Raw genomic sequence first — 21,734 nt, forward strand, 5'->3', positions numbered from 1 at the left:
ATTTTGATCTGGGGTCTAACTCAGTCCTGAGCACCAAAAACAAAGAAGTGTCACTCAATATACTTAATACAACATCCTAAAAAACATTATATGAATCTGTAACCATATATTGCCATTGTAACTTCATATTATGGCCCCGGAGACACATAAGTTATTACACAACATAAGGGTTAAGCATTTGGTCTCCTTGGCTCTGTGCTAGTTCATTGCCTTCCTTGGCACTCTTGCTTAGCCTTTTTGTCACTCTGAACCCCTACCTGCTCTTCCAAATTATGGGTACCACCTGACAAACTCTTGGACTGTCATCTTTGCTCATTGATTTTCCTGTCACGGTTGCCATGGCGCCCAATTGGCCCGCCCTTGTGGCGCCAGCTGTGACCCATTGACAGATTAGCTTCCCTTCTATTTAAGCTCAGTGCTCTCACTCACCCTTTGTCAGTCCGTCAACCTCTGCACCCGCAAGACGTGGGTTTTGACTCTGTCCGGTTTCCTGTTGGTGTTTCCTGTCCGGTATTGTTTCCTGTCTGTTTTGTCCTGTTTAATATCAGTCTCCGGTTTCATTCCCGTCTAGTTTGTCCTGTTTAAATTCGATATCAAGTTTTGATATCAATCCTGTCCGTCCCGTCCTGTCCCGTATCGACCCCATCTGCCCTATATCTGCTCGTGCAATTGGTTATGATCTCATCGGCCTCTGGCTTCCTGTCATTACACGCCAGACTGCTGCCTTATGTCTTCCGCACAACGATCGCCGAATCACTGGCATTTGGGTTAACGTGCATGACTGCCCCATTTCCCGTAAAATAAAAGCTTGTGTGAGAAACGTCACGCATTTGGGTTCTCCTCCTGTTCCGGTTCATGACATTTTCAGAACCACCTACCCCTTGCATCTTAGAGCATATATTATTGCCTCCCTACCTGTCTTCCTGTGTACTGAACCCTGTCAGAAATTGAGACCTTAGATACTACAGTTTTTGCACTGTGCTTCCGCACCTAGGTCCATGACAGAAGTTCCTTATGCATACTGAAGGATTTTATATTTGTATATTTTTGACTATAAGGGATTTTTTTACGATCAAATACAAATTACATTTAAATACAAAAGATATTCACTGGCTGAGCCGTGGGGTGAGGTCATTGTAGCCTAGACAAGAATGATATTTACAGAAAAACAGTAAGAACGAGGACAAGGGCTGATGCCGGAGGAGCCTGTGATGCGGGAAAAGAGACATTGTTTGGCTGATAAGCTTTCTTGTTGTGAGTTTTTTAGACGTGTCGGCGACTTTCGGAGAGAAGGTGGTGAAGCTGGCACCTGACCCGCCCCATGGGGGGTGGCCGACATGCCGGCTTTTGAAAAGACATGGTCAGAAGACGGAAGACGGGGGAACAGGGATAGGAGAGTTAGAGTGAAGCTCGACGAAGACTAATTCGACAATAATTCGGCTATATTCACTAAGTTAAATACTTTAGGAAAATAAATCTGCCCCGTGTGGAAATGCCTGTCTCTTGTCAATCTCATCTCATCTCATCAGCTGCACCGCTTATCCTCAGTAGGGTCGCGGGGATGCTGGAGCCCATCCCAGCAATCATCGGGCAGTGGGCAGGGGACACCCTGGACTAGTTGCCAGCCAATCACAGGGCACACGGGGACAGACAACTCACTCGCTCAGTCACACCTAGGGACAATTTGGACCGGTCAATTCACCTGAAATGCATGTTTTTGGAATGTGGGAGGAAACTGGAGTTCCCGGAGGAAACCCACGCAAGCACGGGGAGAACATACAAACTCCGCACAGTAAGGCCGGGAGCTGGATTTGAACCCACTCAGGAGGTTCCCACGACCTCAGAACTGCCGCACACGCGCTAACCACTGCGCCGCCGTGCTGCCCGTCTCTTGTCAATATTTTCCCTAAATTAAGAATAGAGCATGCATTGTTAGTTGAATGAAGTTTGTGTTTGGTTAATGGAGTCAGAACAATTTGGTAAACGCTACATTTGTAATATGTTTTTTTTCCCTAACAATACTAACACGGTGTACATATTTCTCATTTTTGTTGACTAAAACATTTCAAACCGGCTGTGTTTGTGGATTTGCTTTTCGGAAATAAGATTTATTCAACACCAGTAAGCTCGAGCTTATGTGTTTTGCTCACCTGCGTACGCCGCTGTCCCCATCCTGGGGCTCAGTTTTCGTATTTTGCAAGGTAAACCTCTCGACTACCGCGTGCTACAACAAGAGCTGCACGGGGACGGCTCCAAACAAACAAACAACATCCCCTAAAGCCCCTAAAACCCCACTGTGCTACTGTGTTTGTCCTATTTATATTCACTTCCATTCTTTTTACATTTTCCCTCCCAATGTGGCCTTCATCCCTGCCGTTATAATACGATAATTCGTGATGACAGGCCACGCGAGAGCCCGGCGACACCTGGAGTGATAGAGCGACGCTGCAAAAGTGACTCAGCATGGAAAAAATTCTTAACGGTTAGGCACTCGGTGTCAAAAGCATGACATGTCTCCAAAACCGGATGCCGGCTGCTTATTTTAAAGTCGCCTTGTGTTAGTGTGGAACAAGTAGGGAGGGGGTCAACCCAAAATAGCATTGTTGGGGGTTGGATCAGATTGGGATTGGTACATAGGTGGACCATCAGATGCCTGCAAGGCTAAAATGTCTAAAATATCTGAATCCTGTGATGTTAATTATATTTCGTCCATGAATACTCACTAAATAGTTCAAAATTCACTGTCCTGTATTGCTTTTTCCCCAGTTGCGCTTTTTCCAGATATGTGCTTTTATAGTTAAACCATTACTTGTTGCCAAGATCAGAAATCTAATCCGAGGCCTTCACAATCAGTTTTGCAGGCCCTGAGGCATAACATAAGTGTCAATAACCCTCTCGGCTTAGCCAATCAGGTTTCAAGTAAGGGAATCAGGCCCTGCTAGAGGGGCCTTGAAAAAATGTAACCAGTTTCACAAACTATGATGGGGGGCTGTAACAAATGTATAATATTAAAAAAGTGACGGAAAGTATTCCAATATCCCCTGCATCTGTCGAACGGACAATTTAGGGCCTGAATCGGATTAAAACCTAGGCCAAGGATACGACGGGGCAGGCTCCACTTCATGACGATGGGAAAGATCTTCTTGATTGAACTGAAACGCTATAGGATTTCTTCTATGCTGGCGGCCATTTTAACAATATATCACTTTCTACCAGTGAAAGATTGAAAAAAAATATATAGATTACCGTATTTTCCGCACTATAAGGCACACCGGGTTATAGGACGCACCCCCAAAAAAAGTTTCCATTTCATTTTTTGCTGGCAACTGTGTGGACAGCAAAGTAAGAATTTTATTATGCAGGGAAACAGGGTTCTTTACTGTGCATATGACAATAAACACTTTGAATTGAATTTAGTTTAAAAATAGACTCATCACAGAAAAATCAAGATCGTTCTAAAACAAGATACCGGAAATTATAAAGCCGCATAGCTTACCTAAGTTCTCTTGCAGCCATCACGTTCAATAATGATACGTAACCATGGTCTTCTTACAACCGTGAGTGTAGTAAATCCAGGAGAGTAAAATAATTACAAATACAGAAGAGTAAAAAATGTTTTCTCTATGCCGTGGTGCAACCTAACGTGTGATTCACATTAATCTTTTTCGGCCAATTGCAGGCTTTGTTTCGCCCCTTTAGCCTATATGAGCCTGTAAATGATAAAAAGGATCCGCCCCCTTTACCTCCGAATAACTTTAGCCAATAGTGATCGATTAAAATGATGATTGACACATTGGTTAGCCAATGAAACGCCGGTATATAAATCCCAGCATACACCGCGGACGACTTCGCCTTCGGGGGAAAATCTAGTCGGCGGCTGCTTGCCTTAGTTGCAAGACTTTGCGACTTAATACTGATCCATATATAAGGCGCACTGTATTATAAGGCGCATGGTCAGCTTTTGAAAAAAAGAAAGGCTTTTAGGTGCCCCTTATAGTGCGGAAAATACGGTAAATAAAGATTTGAAGCAAAGATTTAACTTTCTTCAACTCTGCATCAAATTATCGGAATAAGTCAGGAAAAGCCAAAAAACATGAAAAGCCCTTGGACACGAAAGTGTCTCGGAGGGCTTTGCATACACCTTATTCCGTGATTTAAACCTTACCACTTTTTCTCCTAAAACACCTTTGTGACTTATTATAGCCAAGTAATGCCTTCTCAGCATTCCCCCTCTGATTTATTGTGCTGACATCAGGCTTAGCTGTAGTTTTAAAGCACCTACATGTACTTTGGGGCTTTAAAGGACAATTAAAAGGCATTACAGAGCCAAACGGATAAAAAGTGACAGGCAGGAAAAATTAAAGCAAGTAAAGCCAATCAAAGAGTGTAGTCAATTATTCGAATATCATTAAGGCCTGTGAAATGTATGATTTTACAGCTGCAACTCTCACACATGCTTGAGCTACAAGTATCAGGTGAGGTGTTGGAACAGGGGAGTCAAACTCATTATAGCTTGGGGGCCGCATAGTAACAGTAAATTAATGGCTTAAATGTGTGCCTTAGCTGGGTTTTCAATATATTTTTAGTTTATTTTTTTCTTTACTAAGATTGTATCTCTTCTATTATATATAAACAAAATTTTAAAAAGAAAAAAAGAAAAGAAAAGAAAAACAGCAATTGAATTAATTCCCACTACAATTTATTTAACAGGAGTATTCATGCAGACTGGAAAGTGACAAAATTGCATCAAAACAAAAAATGCAAATTATTTATTTATGATTTAAGAGTTTTTTTTTATTTTTTTTAAGGAATCAGGGAACATTTATAGAAAGGAGGTAAATCTTCTTTAACTCATTCTATGCCATAATGTATAAATACATTTGAAAAAGCTTGTCCCTAGTGCCAAAAATATGTTTTTATCGTTTCATTTCCAAATACTATTATAAAGGGTTTGTCGCTGCTCATCAGAACGTATTATGCCTCTGGGAATAACTTTAGTATGATAAATTACTATTAGATTGCAGGAGTGGATTTGATCAGATCTTTGTCCACACATCAGGGAAGCCACTACCTATATCTGGTGAATGGATTGTGTGCAGGCGAGTAGGCGTAAAAACAAATACTGGCAGTAAATTATTCGACAGAGCTTATTCCTTTCAAATAAAGAGGACAAAGTCCCATCCTTATCATCTGATCAGAGAGGGATGACATTATATGCACATCTGCAAAAACTAAGACGCTAGAGGGAACGGGATCGCCATAGTGATCGAAATCAGTTCACCGAATCATCCGGCACCGAAAAGATCTTGCAACGTTCGCGCAGCCCGTTTTTCTCTTGTGCGTCTTGTCTCATGGGCCACATATAGCTCACGGTCCATGAGTTTGTCGCATGTGCCTTAGGATAACATGAAGAGTCAGGAAGAGTCAGGAAGCAGGACGTTCCCTAATTACTGTATTTTCTGCACTATAAGGCGCACCTAAAAGCCTTTATTTTTTTCAAAAGCTGACCATGCGCCTTACAATACAGTGCGCCTTATATATGGATCAATATTAAGTCGCAAAGTCTTGCAACTAAGGCAAGCAGCCCCCGACTCGATTTCCCCCCGAAGGCGAAGTCGTCCGCGGTGTATGCTGGGATTTATATACCGGTGTTTCATTTCCTAACCAATGTGTCAATCATCATTTGAATCAGTCACTAATGGCTAAAGTTATTCGGAGGTAAAGGGGGCGGATCCTTTTTATCATTTACAGGCTCGCATACGCTAAAGGGGCGAAACAAAGCCCGCAATTGGCCGAAAAAGATGAATGTAACTCACACGTTGGGTTGCACTACGGCATAGAGAAAACATGTTTTACTATTCTGTATTTGTAAATATTTTACTCTCTTGGATTTACTACACTCACAGTTGTAAGAAGACCATGGTTACGTATCATTATTGAATGTGATGGCTGCAAGAGAACTTAGGTGAGCTATGCGGCTTTATATTTTCCCAATATCTTGTTTTAGAACGACCTTGATGTTTCTGTGATGAGTCTATTTTTAAACTCAATTCAATTCAAAGTGTTTATTGTCATATGCACAGTAAAGAACCCCGTTTCCCTGCACAATAAAATTCTTACTTTGCTGTCCACACAGTTGCCAACAAAAAAAAAATGGAAACTGAGAAATGTTTGGCATTTCTTGAATCCCAAGACTTTAACCTTCCGAATGATGGAACGATGCATTTGAGTGACATCGTACAGACACTGTTTCCGTACATGTCTGAGACACGTACTTGCTTCTTTGCAAGCTTTCGGAATGTTAAGGGGGTAATAAGTTAGATTGAACGATCTGACTGTTTTGTCCACGTTCCCATTGTAGCGCCTTATAATCCGGTGCGCCTTATGTATGGAAAATATAGGACCAAAAACTATTTTTTGGGGGTGCGCCCTATAACCCGGTGCGCCTTATAGCACGGAAAATACAGTACCCTGCACCGTGACTGCCCCATCATTGTAGTTCTGTAGGCAATTTAGACAAACTAAACCTTTTTTTGTGGTTGTTGCTTTTCTCTACCCTGCATACACAAACAGTCACCTTCACAGCCGTGTAGCCGAAGTATCGACGCCGGGACAATCGTTTTGAGTGCCCTTGAGAGACGAATAAGACAGCAAGTAATGGCATTGGCTGCAGGTATAGCAGTAACTGCTGTCTATATGTGCCGTGCAAGAAAATCATCCCAGAAGAGAATAAACAGCAATGTGTATATTCTCCAGCACGAACCCACCGAAGGAAAAGCCCCTGAGCTGCAATTGACTTTATGAAAGCAGTTTTACAATAAAGCTAATACAGTATTGTGTGTATTATTCAACAGTGCTGTTCTTTATGAGTTCAGAAAATGTACATTGGTTAATATCTTTAAACTGTTGTCCTTTAGATCACATGTGTCATACTGGACTGTGTCAAACAACGACTTGCAGTTTCAGAATATGTCCACTGGGTGTCTCCAAATGTCAGGACCAGAACGGAGACAGGACCCACTTGCCTGCGTTTCTCTTTTTATAGTTTTATTGGGAAGAAGGGAAAGGATAATACACATCCGTAGATCGTTGGTCGCGGGGATCAGGTTGCTCGGACGCGGAAGTGGTATTTCCGTGGCGAGCGATGAAGTGTCGAGAGCGGAAAAAAGCGATCGGTAGCCGGGACAGGGGAGCAGAAAACGGGGTCGGAGCCGGGAAACAGATGGGAATCAGAACAGTAGAGAGTCAGGGTCGAAAAGCTTGCCTAGCGTAAGCTGAGGTTCGCAGACGGACTGACAACCAGTGACAGAAAAATGGGGGGATCAGCGTCCGAGGCAGTTGGCGCCAAATGAGCAGGTGAAGGTGCCTCGTATCAGTAATCACGACACCAAAAGCCTGCTGTTTTTGCTCACTATCATTAATCAACCAGATTGAGTGTGTCTGTCCATCTATCAGTTTCTTTATTTTTGTTTATTTATTGATTTATCTCATCTCATCTCATTAGCTACACCGCTTATCCTCAGTAGGGTGGCGGGGGTGCTGGAGCCCATCCCAGCCATCATCGGGCAGTGGACAGGGGACACATTGAACTGGTTGCCAGCCAATCGCAGGGCACACAGGGACAGACAACTCACTCGCTCATTCACACCTAGGGACAATTTGGACCGTCCAATTCACCTGAAATGCATGTTTTTGGAATGTGGGAGGAAACCGGAGTGCCCGGGGGAAACCCACGAGAGCACGGGGAGAACATACAAACTCCGCACAGGAAGTCTGGAGCTGGATTTGAACCCACGCAGGAGGTTCCCAAGACATGAACTGTGCCGCACATGTGCTAACCACTGCGCCGCCGTGCTGCCCTTATTGATTTATCTATTTATTTATCCTCCAGACTTCCTGTGCGGAGTTTTTATGTTCTCCCCGTGCTTGCGTGGGTTTCCCCCGGGCACTCCGGTTTCCTCCCACATTCCAAAAACATGCATGTCAGGTTAATTGGCCGGTGCAAATTGTCCTTAGGTGAGAATGAGCGAGTGAGTTGTCTGTCTCTGTGTGGCCTGCGACTGGCTGGCAACCAGTTCAGGGTGTCCCCTGCCCATTGCCCAAAAATGTCTGGGATGGGCTCCAGCACCCCCGCGACCCTACTGAGGATAAACGGTGCGGATAATGGATGGATGGACAGTAGAGGTTTCCAAGGGAAGGAACACATAGTATGTAGCCACCATGGAAACGCATTAGGGCTCTTTAAATTCAGTGGGGAATCGTTAACACATAGAACAAAATATTGCATTTCTATTTTTCAACAACATCTGAAACAATCCACTCCACCTTTTAATATTTGCTGATGATGTGTTCAATATTCATCGATTCTCTCAAATGAATCTTTCCAAACTATGAAAATCGCGTATAATGCAGAACACTGATGCAGTAAAAAAGACAGGATTGCTGATTCGGAGGCATGCAGGCATACACGCAGGGGACGCTTCGGCAAAGTCATCAAAATGTTTCCATTTTATGAAATCTCTCCTGTAATAAACCCTCCTCATTCTTAGGCTCGCTTCAAAAAGCCGAGATAAGCTGCGGAGGGAAGAGGAAAGAAAAAAACCTCGGATCTGATGAACACCTTTTTGTGCTTGTGTCGGTCAAGCAGACCTCAGGCTGCTTAATCAAAAGTGACTCGATGCTGAGGTTTTTAATGTAATATCAGGCCAGGCTGGGTCTTCGTGGCCATTTCTTAACAGCTGACTGAAGGATGAGCTCATCCTTGTTCAGAATTGGCTGAGAGGAGGCAATTAGAGGAAAAAAATTAAAATGAATGAACCTATTTTGAAAGTTGTTCCAATACTTTTGTCACAGTCCTAATTCTCTGTAGGTTTCTTCTCAATCTTCCCCATATCTCTGTTAACCTCACTTTATTTGGTCACTCGCGTTGGGTTCAGTTTTCCTCCATAAAACTGCAGTCATTTGTCTTGATTTCCCTCCTATCACAACTCTACCTTGTCACTATTTAAACACTCTGTCTCCTTGACTCTATCCCAGTTTGTGGTCTTCCATGTCACGTCCCAAGCATTCGTGTCTCCAGTATACGAAACATTCACAGCGACCCCTCACCTGAGTATTGGATCATGATTGTCACCTCGCTACCTGATTTCCCATGTACCGAACCCAGCCAGAATAAAAGAATGCGGATTGTGTAAGTACAAAATCAGTTTTCCTCTTAAAAAGTGATGGGTGCGGTTTATAATCAGGTGCGCTCTATAGTCCGGAATTTACGGTAGTTTACAAATGGTTTAATTTCATCAAATTGGTTGAGATAAACTCTTCAAAGCAAAATAATATATTGAGTCTCTTTTTAAGCACCGCATTTAATAACATGCATTGAAAATACTAAAAAATTCCAATAGGACTAGCTCCGAAGTCATAAATATCATGATAAAAAAATAATTGATGATGAAAAAGCAAGTACTGAGTAGAAATATGTATTGAATTGCCTTTACTGTGTTATCTTTGATATCAATGTTGCATACCATGAGATTAGACATGGCACTCCAAGATAAACAGGTATAAGGGACTTTAAAGAGAAAATATGACTGTCGGAATATGAAAAAATAGTGTATCGTGACAGTAGTGCGAAGAAAAGTAGTGCAATAATAATAGCTAGCTATTTGAATGTTGGTCTTGAGCGCCGTACACATTAGTTACCAAGACGACATTTTTCGTCGATAGTAGTTATTCATATCATACCGACGAACTGGCTGTGCTGGTGAAAAACATCATAGCGTACAGGGAGTGCAGTTTGCTGTGTTTTACGGAAACGTGGCTCACTTCTAGCATCCAGGACGCTAACGTGGAGCTACCCGGCTTCAGCGCTGTTAGGGTAGACAGAGACACAAAAGCCTGCGGGAAGCAGAGAGGAGGCGGACTCGCTATCTACGTGAACACGAGGTGGTGTAACCCTGGGCACAAAGATTTCCATCTGCTGCAGGGACGTCGAACTTTTGGCCTAGCGTGTGACGTCATCCACTCCGCTGTTGCTAAATACAACACAGCACCCCGAGGCCATCCTGTTAATCTATTATAAAACAACAAAAGGATACTGCTGGAAGTGTGAATTTCCCTACGGGAATGAATAAAGCATCTATCCATCTATCTATATCATATTTTTATGATTTTCATTTGGCGGGACATGTTCAAAACCCTGGTCAGCAACATGAGGCCCGCAGGCCGTGGTTTGCCTACCTCTGGTCTATAAGGGTTAGTTTTAATATTTGAGTACTTTCACCAGCATGCAACAAGTATTTTTTTCTGCAAAAGTACTAGACAAAAAAATAAAAGATAGGTGGCAGCACCAGTTGTCTTAAAATCATGTGATGTCATCTATGCTTAAGTGTCTATGACATATTTTCAAAGTCAGAGCAATATCATTTGTTGACGTGTTATTATATATGAAATGAAATGATCTGCATTTATATAGCGCTTTTCAAGTCAAGACTTCCCAAAGCGCTTTACAATGTGCTTCACATTTCCCAATAGCGGCCGTGCAGCCATGTAAGGGGCTAACCTGCTTATTGGAGGTATTAGGGGTTCAGTGTCTTACCCAAGGACACTTCGACATGTAACACAGAGGAGCCGGGAATCGAACCTGCGATCTCTTGATCCCAAGACGAGTTCACTACCTCCTGAGCCACTGCCGCCCCATATATAATAATATAATAATAGTCCATTCAAGTCAAGTCGTGTTAATTTGTATAGCCCTTAATCACAAGTAGTCTCAAAGGGCTGCACAGACCACAGATTATTGCAAACTACACCATCCCCTGATCTAAAACCTACCCAGAAGAGATAATTGCAGTTGAATGAACATTTTTTTGACTGTCATGATACAAAAGTACAACAAAATTAAATGTAAGAAAGCGATTTAGAGAGCAGCTGGCTGGCTGCACACTAACATCTGGTATCCTCGATTTAAGTCAGGTCTGATTTAAATACAATGGTGTTGAATATAGTGTTTTCCCACAAGTTGTAGCTAAAGGTCATCCATTTCATTGGTAATGAATCTAATAAACTTGAGTTGTTGTCTGGTGTATACATATATATATATTTTATGGAAAGTATGCCTAGTGATTTGCAGGTCATTCGCAGACACCGACACACACAAAAAGACAAGGAGCTATGTTCTAACTACTGCAAAGCAAAAAAGCATGCAACATCATTTTCGCCCCCTGTTCTTCCACATGAACACAGATGCATTGCATGTGCTCACTGTTTTCTTGCATGAAAGACACCCCCTTAACATACAGCGCACACGTAAGAGGCCACTTGGCTTTTTGCACAACAATTCGAGTGGTTTCAAAAACAAAATCGGACACTCAACGTGACCACAGTGGACAGACAAAGGCCTACATGGGGTGAGTATGGACGGTAATGGACAAAATGAGGTGGGGCGCTTCGTGTTGGTGAGGGGGGGGGAAGGAAAGGGGGACGGTGATGCCACGTGATATGACGGACAACACGAAGGAAATGGACAATAAGACATCATTTGGAGGAAAAATTGATTTTTCAGAACACACTAACTAAAGAAAGGACATTTCTGCCCCAGGGAAGTCTTGCTTTGAGGTGGTTTGCTACTTTCATTAAAATAAGTGATCGAAAGGACTGTAAATTTCCGACTATGGAAAAGCCGCAAATTTAAGGAAAATACTCAAATGTGTTGATGTACAAGCGGCACCAGATTTTAAGACGTGGGGTTAAACAGGCATGAATCTGAAATCTGAAAAAAATCAGCGGGGAAATGTCTAGTAACACAAAGTAACAAAAGTAACAAAATCTGCAGCAACTAAGACACAGGGTTGGGTAGCGTTACTTTAACTGGATTACTTTCAATTACCTTTGGATTACTCCAATACCAAATATGCTAATAAAAGACAAAATAAACTAAATATGAATAAAATGATGACTCACAACACGTGGTTAGCTTTCTCTCTTGGCTTTGATCTCTTTGATCTCCAGCAAGGGAACATAAAATGCGACCAGGGTTGGGTAGGGTTACTTTAACTGGATTACTTTCAATGACTTTTGGATGACTCCAATACCAAATATGCTAATAAAAGACAAAAGAAAGTGAATATGAATAAAATGATGACTCACAACATGTGGTAAGCTTTCTCTCCTGGCATTGATCTTACCACGTGTTGTGAGTCATCATTTTATTCATATTTAGTTGCTTTTGTCTATTATTAGCATGTTTGGTATTGGAGTAATCCAAAAGTCATTGAAAGTAATCCAGTTAAAGTAACCCTACCCAACCCTGGTCGCATTTTATGTTAGTTTTCCCGGAGATCAAAGAGATCAAAGCCAGGAGAGAAAGCTTACCACGTGTTGTGATTCATCATTTTATTCATATTTAGTTTATTTTGTCTTTCATTAGCATTTTTGGTATTGAGTAATCCAAACGTCATAGAAAGTAATCCAGTTAAAGTAACCCTACCCAACCCTGGTCGCATTTTATGTTCGTTTTGCCAGAGATCAAAGAGATCAAAGCCAGGTGAGAAAGCTTACCACGTGTTGTGAGTCATCATTTTATTCATATTTAGTTTATTTTGTCTTTTGTTAGAATATTTGGTATTGGAGTAATCCAAAAGTCATTGAAAGTAATCCAGTTAAAGTAACCCTACCCAACCCCGGTCGCATTTTATGTTAGTTTTGCCGGAGATCAAAGAGATCAAAGCCAGGAGAAAGCTTACCACGTGTTGTGAGTCATCATTTTATTCATATTTAGTTTCTTTTGTCTTGTATTAGCATATTTGGTATTGGAGTCATCTAAAAGTCATTGAAAGTAATCCAGTAAAAGTAACCCTACCCAACCCTGGTCGCATTTGATGTTAGTTTTGCCGGAGATCAAAGCGATCAAAGCCAGAATATTTGGTATTGGAGTAATCCAAAAGTCATTGAAAGTAATCCAGTTAAAGTAACCCTACCCAACCCCGGTCGCATTTTATGTTAGTTTTGCTGGAGATCAAAGAGATCAAAGCCAGGAGAGAAAGCTTACCACGTGTTGTGAGTCATCATTTTATTCATATTTAGTTTATTTTGTCTTTTATTAGAATATTTGGTATTGGAGTCATCCAAAAGTCATTGAAAGTAATCAAATTAAAGTAACCCTACCCAACCCTGGTCGCATTTTATGTTCGTTTTGCCGGAGATCAAAGAGATCAAAGCCAGGAGAGAAAGCTTACCACGTGTTGTGAGTCATCATTTTGTTCATATTAAGTTTCTTTTGTCTTTTATTAGCATATTTGTTATTGGAGTAATCCAAAAGTCATTGAAAGTAATCCAGTTAAAGTAACCCTACCCAACCCTGTGAATAACAGCTTCGGCTTTCCGTTGTAATTTACCACAATTAGCCTATCTGCTAGCTCCAACCGAGGAGATAAGAAAAGCAAAAACAAGGCATTTTTTGTGCAGAGGGCTTAATTGGTATTGATGCTCTTTGGACCGATGAATCACTCACTTGAAAACGGGGCGAGTGCGACCATATTCAAATTTATTTGTTTTTATGAACAAACCACCTCAAAAGACTACCGGAGTGTTCCCGTTTTCGTCTTTTATCGGAACGCTAGCTAAAACATCGTTCATTTTTACGATAGTAGCGCGTATGCTACAGGATTTTCTTACCTGGGGACACAGGCGGACGACGTCTCCCCCTCGGGGGCCTCGGGGGCCGGGCAGCAGAACTGATGGAGAACGGTTTGGTTGCTGTGTCGATGAAAAAGAAAGGAGAATTTAGAAAAAGGCTAACGGGACGGCGTCGCCATGGAGATGGACACAAAGACTTGAGGATTTTCATAGATAAATGAAGAAGGGAAACAATGAGTTACTGGTACGTTTTGTCTTTTCAAATGAGGATGGATGAAGATGACCTCCAGTTGGGTAATAGGAGAAGCGTCCTTCACTTTTGATTCAATTTGTTCTTAAAAGTACTGAAATACGGTGGTTTTCTTGAATCGATCGAGAAGTCACAGGTTCGATTCCTCGTTCCTCCTTGTTAAATGTCGGGAGTGTCCTTGGGTAAGACACTGAATCCCTAATGCTGTCAATAAGCAGGCAGTTGCCTTGCATATCCAACAAACTAATTTCTCTCTTTCTCTCTCTCTCTCTCTCTCTCTCTATCCCTCTCTCTCTCTCTGTCTCTCTCTCTCTCTCTCTTACTCTCTTTCCCTCGCTCTCCCTCTCTCTTGCTGCTTGCACATGAGGAAAATGTACTACTGAAATCTATCTTTCTTTTTCACTTTCACTTTCACTTTCTCTTTCTCTTTATCTTTCTCTTTCTCTTTCTCTTTCTCTTTCTCTTTCTCTTTCTCTTTCTCTTTCTCTTTCTCTTTCACTTTCTCTTTCTCTTTCTCTTTCTCTTTCTCTTTCTCTCTCCATTCCTCTCTTTCCCTCTCTGTTTCTATCTATCTCTCTCTCTATCCCCCCCCTCTCTCTCTCTCTCTCTCAATCCCTTCTTTCCCTCTCTTTTTCTTCTTGCACACGAGAAAAATATCAAAACTATCTAACAAACTGATTTATCTTTTGCTCTCTTGCTTTCTTTTTCCCTCTCTCTTTCTCGTTCTCTCTCTTTCTTGATCTCTCTCTCTCTCTCTCTCTCTCTCTTCCTCTCTCTCTTTCTTCTTGCACATGAGGAAAATATACTACTTAAAACTATCGAAAAAACGTATTTCTCTCTCTATCTCTCTTTCTCTCTCTCCATCTCCTCTTTCCCTCTCTTTTTCTTCTTTCACACGAGAAGAAAAGACTTCTCAAAACAATCTAACAAACTGATTTATCTTTTGCTCTCTCTCTTTCTCTCTCTCTCTTAGTCTCTTTCTCGCTCTCTCTCTTGCTCTCTCTCTCTCTCTGTGTCTCTCTCCCTCTCTTTCTTCTTGCACATGAGGAAAATACACTACTCAAAACTATCTAACAAACTGATTTTTCTCTCTCTCTCTCTCTCTTTCTCTCTCTCTTCTCTCTCTTGCTCTCTCTCTCTCTCTCTCTTAACCCCTTGTACATTTGAAGTCCCATTGTAAACACTGTACACTGATGCTTTAAAGAGAATTCCGTTGCCATTCTATGTTTACATCAATAAAGACAATCTTGAATCTTGAATGATCTTAAAACCGGGGTATTGCACTTAGAACCCGGGGTATTGCACTTTAACCAATGCTGCCTTTCCAAGTTTAATGGAACTTGTGTGACACCGCTTCTTCGTTTTTTTCCCATTTCCGCCGCCATCCATCCCTAAACACGATCGTGTTTGTGGTGTAGGAAGTAGGACGCGGGGGTCTAATCCGCGCACCATGTTCCCACCGTGTCGCTTTAACCTCCAGCAAATAATGGGTTTCCTTCCCGCCTTGATAACCACCGTGTGCTCTGCTTATCACCGAGTATCGGGACTAACGCGCTACAAAGGGACACGTTCCTGGAACGCAATTACTGTTCTCGATAACGAGTACTACAACACTACGGCCGTTACTGCGTTTCTGTCACTCCGCTATTTATCAAATGGAGCCAAAATTGTCGTGATTGCTGATTCGGGGCCCCCGCGAACAGCCCTGGTCGCTGAGTGGTTCCCTGACCCTTTTTAAACCCCCGGCTTCCAAGAGGAAGCTGTCAGACCGTCCTGCGAACCTACACTTTCGCTAGGCAAGCACCGTACCCTCCGGCAATCTCCTGGTCTGTTTTCTCCTGCCTGTTACCTGTTGCTGACCTGTTTCTGGACCTGTTTCTGCCCTGCTCTTACGTCCCCGCCATCAACCTGTTTTGCCCTGTTTCCTGCGTGATACTTGTTGCCGACCTTTTTCTGGACTCGATTACCGCCCTTGCTCCCCTGTCCCAGCTATCGACCAGCCACTTCCGCGTTCCTGCCATCAGCTACTCGTGTCCGACGATCATCGGATCGCGGAAGCAAGCACTGCTCTCTTTTTTTCAATAAAACTGAGTTAAACGAACACTGTTGGGTCCTGTCTCCGTCTCTGACTTGTGACAAAAACGTACTATGTGCTATGCAAAAACATCGGTCCCCCAAAGACTTTTTGACTTTTTAACCATAGTTCAGGCTTCAAACCTATGGTTAAAAAACTCAAACTATTTTCCAAATATCAACAATCCTCATAAGAAACGATCTTCCCAGTCCCTTTGAAGAATAGCAACCCCAGTGACTGATGCTTCCACCACCATGCTTGACAGTGGAGGTTGGTGTTTTTAAGTTAATATGTAGTTTTACTCATACACCAAATGCAATGCTTGTTCCACATGTCACTTGGAACCAAAAGCTCTCTCTCTCTCTTTATCTCTTTCTCTCTATCTCCCTCTATTGTGATCTTTCTACTCATTTCACTCTTTCTGTCTTTTACCTTCTCTCTCTCTTACTTTTTCTTCCTTTCTCTCTCTTTTTAACTCTCTCTTTCTCTTTTTCTCTGTATATTTTTCTCCCTCTCTTTCTTTCTTCTTTTTTTCTTTTTTTCTCTTAAACCTACCAGTCCGGCCCCTGTGAGATTTTTCCTTGCACGTGGTTTCTTGCTATAATGAGTTTGACACCGTTGCACTGTCATTCCGAAGTCATCAGGGAACTTTTGGAGTAAGTTGGTTAACAGGATTCCAATATTTTTGCAACTCTTATTTTTTTCTGATTTTATTTTTTTAATTTTATTTTTTTAATTTTATTTTTTTTATTGTATTTTTTTAGTTGTGAATATAGTATGAAATGATAAAATGTTGAAAATATTTGGTGCCACTTCACGATTTGTTCTTACAAGCTGAGTCTTGGAAAATACGTTCAATTTATGTTATATTTCAAGCATGAAATGCGGTAACATGACAAAAAGTTATTTTTTGGGGGGGGGGGTCAATACTTTTGCTAGGCACTCTATGTGTCAAGCGACTGCACAAATCTTCCAAAAGGCATTTCTTAGTCCATTCTAAGACACAATAATAACACAACAACACAAGCACAGGGATATAAATAGTCATCTTAAAAAAGACTGCTTGAAAGGTTTGCTACAGCGCATCACTCCCAGGAGATTGAGCCTAATGGACAAAGAGCAACATCAAAGAGCAAAAAAAAAAAAACATGTTTTTTTGTCAACACGTCGCCCCCCAAAAAGAGACATTCGGTAGGTCAAGGTCGACACAGCCCTACTAACTCATGCCTGAGCAACTATTTAGAGTCGCGGGACCGGATGGCAGGTGTACATGTTATATTTGTTAAGACCAGCACGGAGACTGGACCCACTTGCGTTACATTTCTCTCAGTGATATTGGAAAAAGGAAAGGGTTGCACCCACTGGGAGCGGAAGTTGGACTTCCGTGGCGAGCGATGGCGGTGTCGGGGAACGGAAAAACGGGTCAGTAACCAGGACAGGAGAGCAAAAATGTGGTCGGGGTCCGAAAAGAGTCGAAAGCTAGGAGAAGAAAGTAGATGTGGTCAGGATAAAAAAAAAAAAAACGGGTCGAAGCCGGGGAACAGACGGGAGCAAAAACAGGTGGGAGTCAGGGTAGAAAAAGGCTTGCCAAGAGTAAACTGAGGTTCGCAGACGGACTGACAACAGGTGACAGAAGGGAGTGGGTTTAAATAGTGACAGGGAGCCAATCAGTGTCTGAGGCACGAAAAGAGCAGGCACAGGTGCATCACGGTTATCATGACAATATTTCTTCATATTTGTTTTCAAATTCATTTATTTTATCAACTTGGTTTTAAAAATATTATCTACGTTAGGTCCCTGTTTAAACAAAAACTATTCATTTTTAGTTTTGTAGAACTGCTGTAGTTGTGTTTTTTCTGCAGCCAGATTTTTGTAGAATTTTGTAATTTTGTTTTTGTAGTATTTTTGTAGTATTTGTGTCAGGGCGGACCAGAACAGAGCAGGAGACCCCAGAGCGTTCGTTACAAGTCTTTTATTTGGGGAAGCGTACAGGGTTAGCGGGAGACGCGATGACCGTCGAACGTCAGCAGCAACGCCGTGAAGACAACTTCGGGACACGTAGCCAATCGTAGCGTGGGACGGAAGCAGGTCGAGTTTACCGGGACTGGAGAGAAGATCGTAGCGTGGAACGGAAGCAGGTCGGATCGGAGGCAGGCAGAATGCTTGAAAAGGGAACATAAACCAATCAGGGAGCGCATTCCAGCGCGTCAGATGATTACCCCAGGTGGCTCCAATTAGGTAATCATGACAGAACCGCCCCTCAAGGGACGGCTCCAGAAGTCCCCCAGGAAAAAAAAAATTAAATCCAAGACACGTCACAGGGAAACACGGGTAATCGGGGAACTATGGAACAGCACAGTACCTCTCAGAATCCCTCCAAATGGAGGGAAGCCCCCTCATCAGCATCCGAAGGGGCAGCGATTCAGACAGGACAGGCAGAATCAGGACCGGAGATACAGACAGAATCAGGACCGGCAAAAACAGGAGAGTCGACTCAGAACAGGCAAACAGGAGAGTCGACTCAGAACCGGCAAAAACAGGACAGGCAGAATCAGAACAGGCAGAATCAGGGCCGGCAGCGGAGCCGGACAGGCAGGCCGGAGAGTCAAAGTCGGACTGGCAGGCAGGAGAGTCGGACAGGCAGGCAGGGGAGTCGGACAGGCAGGCAGGGGAGTCGGACAGGCAGGCATGGGAGTCGAACAGGCAGGCATGGGAGTCATTGCGCAGTCATAAGGCCGATGGTGCCCGGTCAGTGTTGGACACCGATGAAGTGGCTTGATGGGTCATTACTTTGGAGAGATAGGACCAGTCCCGACCCAACAGATCCCACTCGAACCGTAACTGACTCGCTTGCTTAGCCAATTTCGCCACGTCGGAAATGACTTGCCGAACTGCACATTCTAAAGGGGGATTGGGCTGCTAGTTCTGGCTTTCATAGTCGTCAGGGGGCAGATGTACGAACGCGGGGTCCATTCTGGTCGGAGGATTCTGTCAGGGCGGACCAGAACAGAGCAGGAGACCCCAGAGCGTTCGTTACAAGTCTTTTATTTGGGGAAGCGTACAGGGTTAGCGGGAGACGCGATGACCGTCGAACGTCAGCAGCAACGCCGTGAAGACAACTTCGGGACACGTAGCCAATCGTAGCGTGGGACGGGAGCAGGTCGAGTTTACCGGGACTGGAGAGAAGATCGTAGCGTGGAACGGAAGCAGGTCGGATCGGAGGCAGGCAGAATCAGGTAAACAAGTCAAAAAGACCCAGGAAAATCAGGCGGGTCAAACGGGGTAAAAAGTATCCTCCGAGGAAGAGGTCTCCGCGTAGCGTGCTTAAAAAGGGAACATAAACCAATCAGGGAGCGCATTCCAGCGCGTCAGATGATTACCCCAGGTGGCTCCAATTAGGTAATCATGACAATTTGTGCTGTAGTATTTTATATTTAATCTTGTAGTATTACTGTAAATGTATCTTTTTTTAGTATTTTTATAGTATTTCTGCAGTAGTATTGTTGTAGTCTTTCTGAAGTATTTTTGTAATATTGTTTTGGGAGTATTTTTGTGGTATTTCTGCAGTAGTATTTTTCCAGTGTTTTTGTTGTTATATTGTAGAGTATCTGATATCTATATCTAGTATATCTTGTCGTATATCGAGTTATTTTGGAGATTACCACTGTCTCTTTGTTGTATTTTTGTAGTATTTATGCCGTCAGATTTTTGTACAATTCCTGAAGTGCTTTGTAATATTGTTTTTGTAGTATTTTTGTAGTATTTGTGCAGTAGAATTTGATATTTAATCTTGTAGTATTACTGTAAATGTATCTTTTTTAGTATGTTTACAGTATTTCTGCAGTAGTATTGTTGTAGTATTTCTGAAGTATTTCTGTAATATTGTTTTTGTAGTATTTTCTATAGTATTTCCGCAGAAGTATTTTTCAGTGTTTTTGTTGTTATCTAGTATCTAGTATCTATATCTAGTATACAGGGTTGGGTAGGGTTACTTTTACTTGATTACTCTCAATTACTTTTGGATTACTCCGATACCAAATATGCTAATTAAAGACAAAAGAAACTAAATATGAATAAAATGATGACTCACAACACGTGGTAAGCTTTCTCTCCTGGCTTTGATCTCTTTGATCTCCGGCAAAATGAACATAAAATGCGACAGAAACAAAATGAAAATCAATCCAAACAGCTTGCCAACATCGTTTTTGCCGTTCCATGCATTCCGTTACTCCCCAAGCCTGCACAAAATGTAGTCATTTTATACATATTTAGTTTATTTTGTCTTTTATTAGCATATTTGGTATCGGAGTAATCCAAAAGTAATTGAAAGTACTCAAGTTAAAGTAACACTACCCAACCCTGACCATCTAGCGGTCACATATTACAAACCGGGGTTTTTAAAGAATGCTGCACGAACCCTGCATGAAATTTCTATCATCACGAACAGTGTTCCCTCTAAGCAGCGCGCGTGCGCAATTGCGCACTGCTCGCACGTTCTCAGCGCACAAGAAAATCTAGCCAGCGCTCAAAAATGAGGGCTCAATATTACTAAATAAGAAGCGACTTAAGTTAAAGTTACAGTGCATGAAGGTAAAAATACACGGGTTCCCCTGACAGTGTGTTCTAAATGCAGTATTTTGAAGTCAATGTCGAACGAAGTTGAAAAGTAAAGTTAGTAGAGTTTGTCGAGAACCGGCTTTTTCAGCTCGGCTCACTAAAAGGAACCGGCTTTTTCGGGTCCTAAACTGCTCTTCAGGTTGTTTTTGCTTCTTTAATCCCAGCATGACCAAATATGATGTAAAATTATGCACAAAATGACTTAAAGGAAGGGGGGAATAGAAAAAAAAAGAAAAAGTAGTGAAAAGCTGAGAAAAAAAAATAAACAAAAGGAAGAGAAAAACAAAGGAAAAATTGAGAAAAAGGCCAGAAAAAAGAAAAGAAAGAAATGTAGGAAAAAAGTGAATACCAAACAAAAAGAAAAAAGTAACAGCTCGGAAAAAATAAACACAGAGATGTTTTCTAAAGGAATTTAAAAAAAAAGTAGAAAAAAACACGGAAAAAAGAAGAAAAAGTTTGTGTTGCATTCAAATCATTTCCAATGATATCAAGTGAATCTTGTTGCCAACCTTGTACTTCCACTAAAAAATGTGATTAAGTACAGTTCTGTATCTTACAACCGACTCAATAAGCCCCCAAAAATGTAAATATTATGCGACAAAATATATCAGGAAATAAAAAAAAATGGATATCTTGTGAAAGAATTGTTGTAAAAACAAATAACCCATTGTATGTCGTACAACCTTTTCAATAATACATTCAAAAGTGAAAAAAAAAATTGCATTGCCGGAAACTCAGCAAAATGTAACTTGATGTCAAGTTTTGGACATGTTTGATAATGGATTAGTTGCCACACTTGGGATTGCCGTTGCTCACTGTTGTTTCAAGCGTTGCTCACCGACTCGGTGTGAACGCTCAGACCCGGGGAAAATTACAGGGAACATTGGGTCACCGCCATGTTTGTCAGGGAGTTTGCTGCTACGGTTTCCTCCGTGGCACTGTTTTTCATTCGCATCGGACAACAATGCCACCTAGTGGTCAAATATTACACACCGGGGTTTTTAAAAAACGCTGCATGAAATTTCTATCATCACGAAGAGAAATGGAAGTGAAATTATTCGTTTTTTTTTCCCACCGAGGATTATTACAGGTTGCCGGCAGGCTCTCACGCTCCACTTCACCGAGTCAGTTAGGGAATTGCGATTGCGTGTTTTTCCTCAC

At 42.1% G+C, this 21,734-nt stretch overlaps 1 protein-coding gene across 4 annotated transcripts in view; it reads right to left on the reverse strand.

Moving 5' to 3' along the window:
• iqsec3a (IQ motif and Sec7 domain ArfGEF 3a) overlaps nt 1–21,734 on the reverse strand; it is a 114,905-nt gene that overhangs the window by 84,288 nt on the left and 8,883 nt on the right. For all 4 annotated transcript variants that reach the window (XM_088347133.1, XM_088347132.1, XM_088347134.1 and 1 more), the window contains exon 2: nt 13,672–13,752. In XM_088347133.1, the coding sequence (XP_088203259.1) occupies nt 13,672–13,752 (81 nt within the window). The remainder of the gene's footprint in view (nt 1–13,671; nt 13,753–21,734) is intronic.

This window comes from Urocampus carinirostris, chromosome 11 (assembly GCF_059441175.1).
Source record: "Urocampus carinirostris isolate Australia breed hairy pipefish chromosome 11, RoL_Ucar_1.0, whole genome shotgun sequence".
NCBI lineage: Eukaryota > Metazoa > Chordata > Actinopteri > Syngnathiformes > Syngnathidae > Urocampus > Urocampus carinirostris.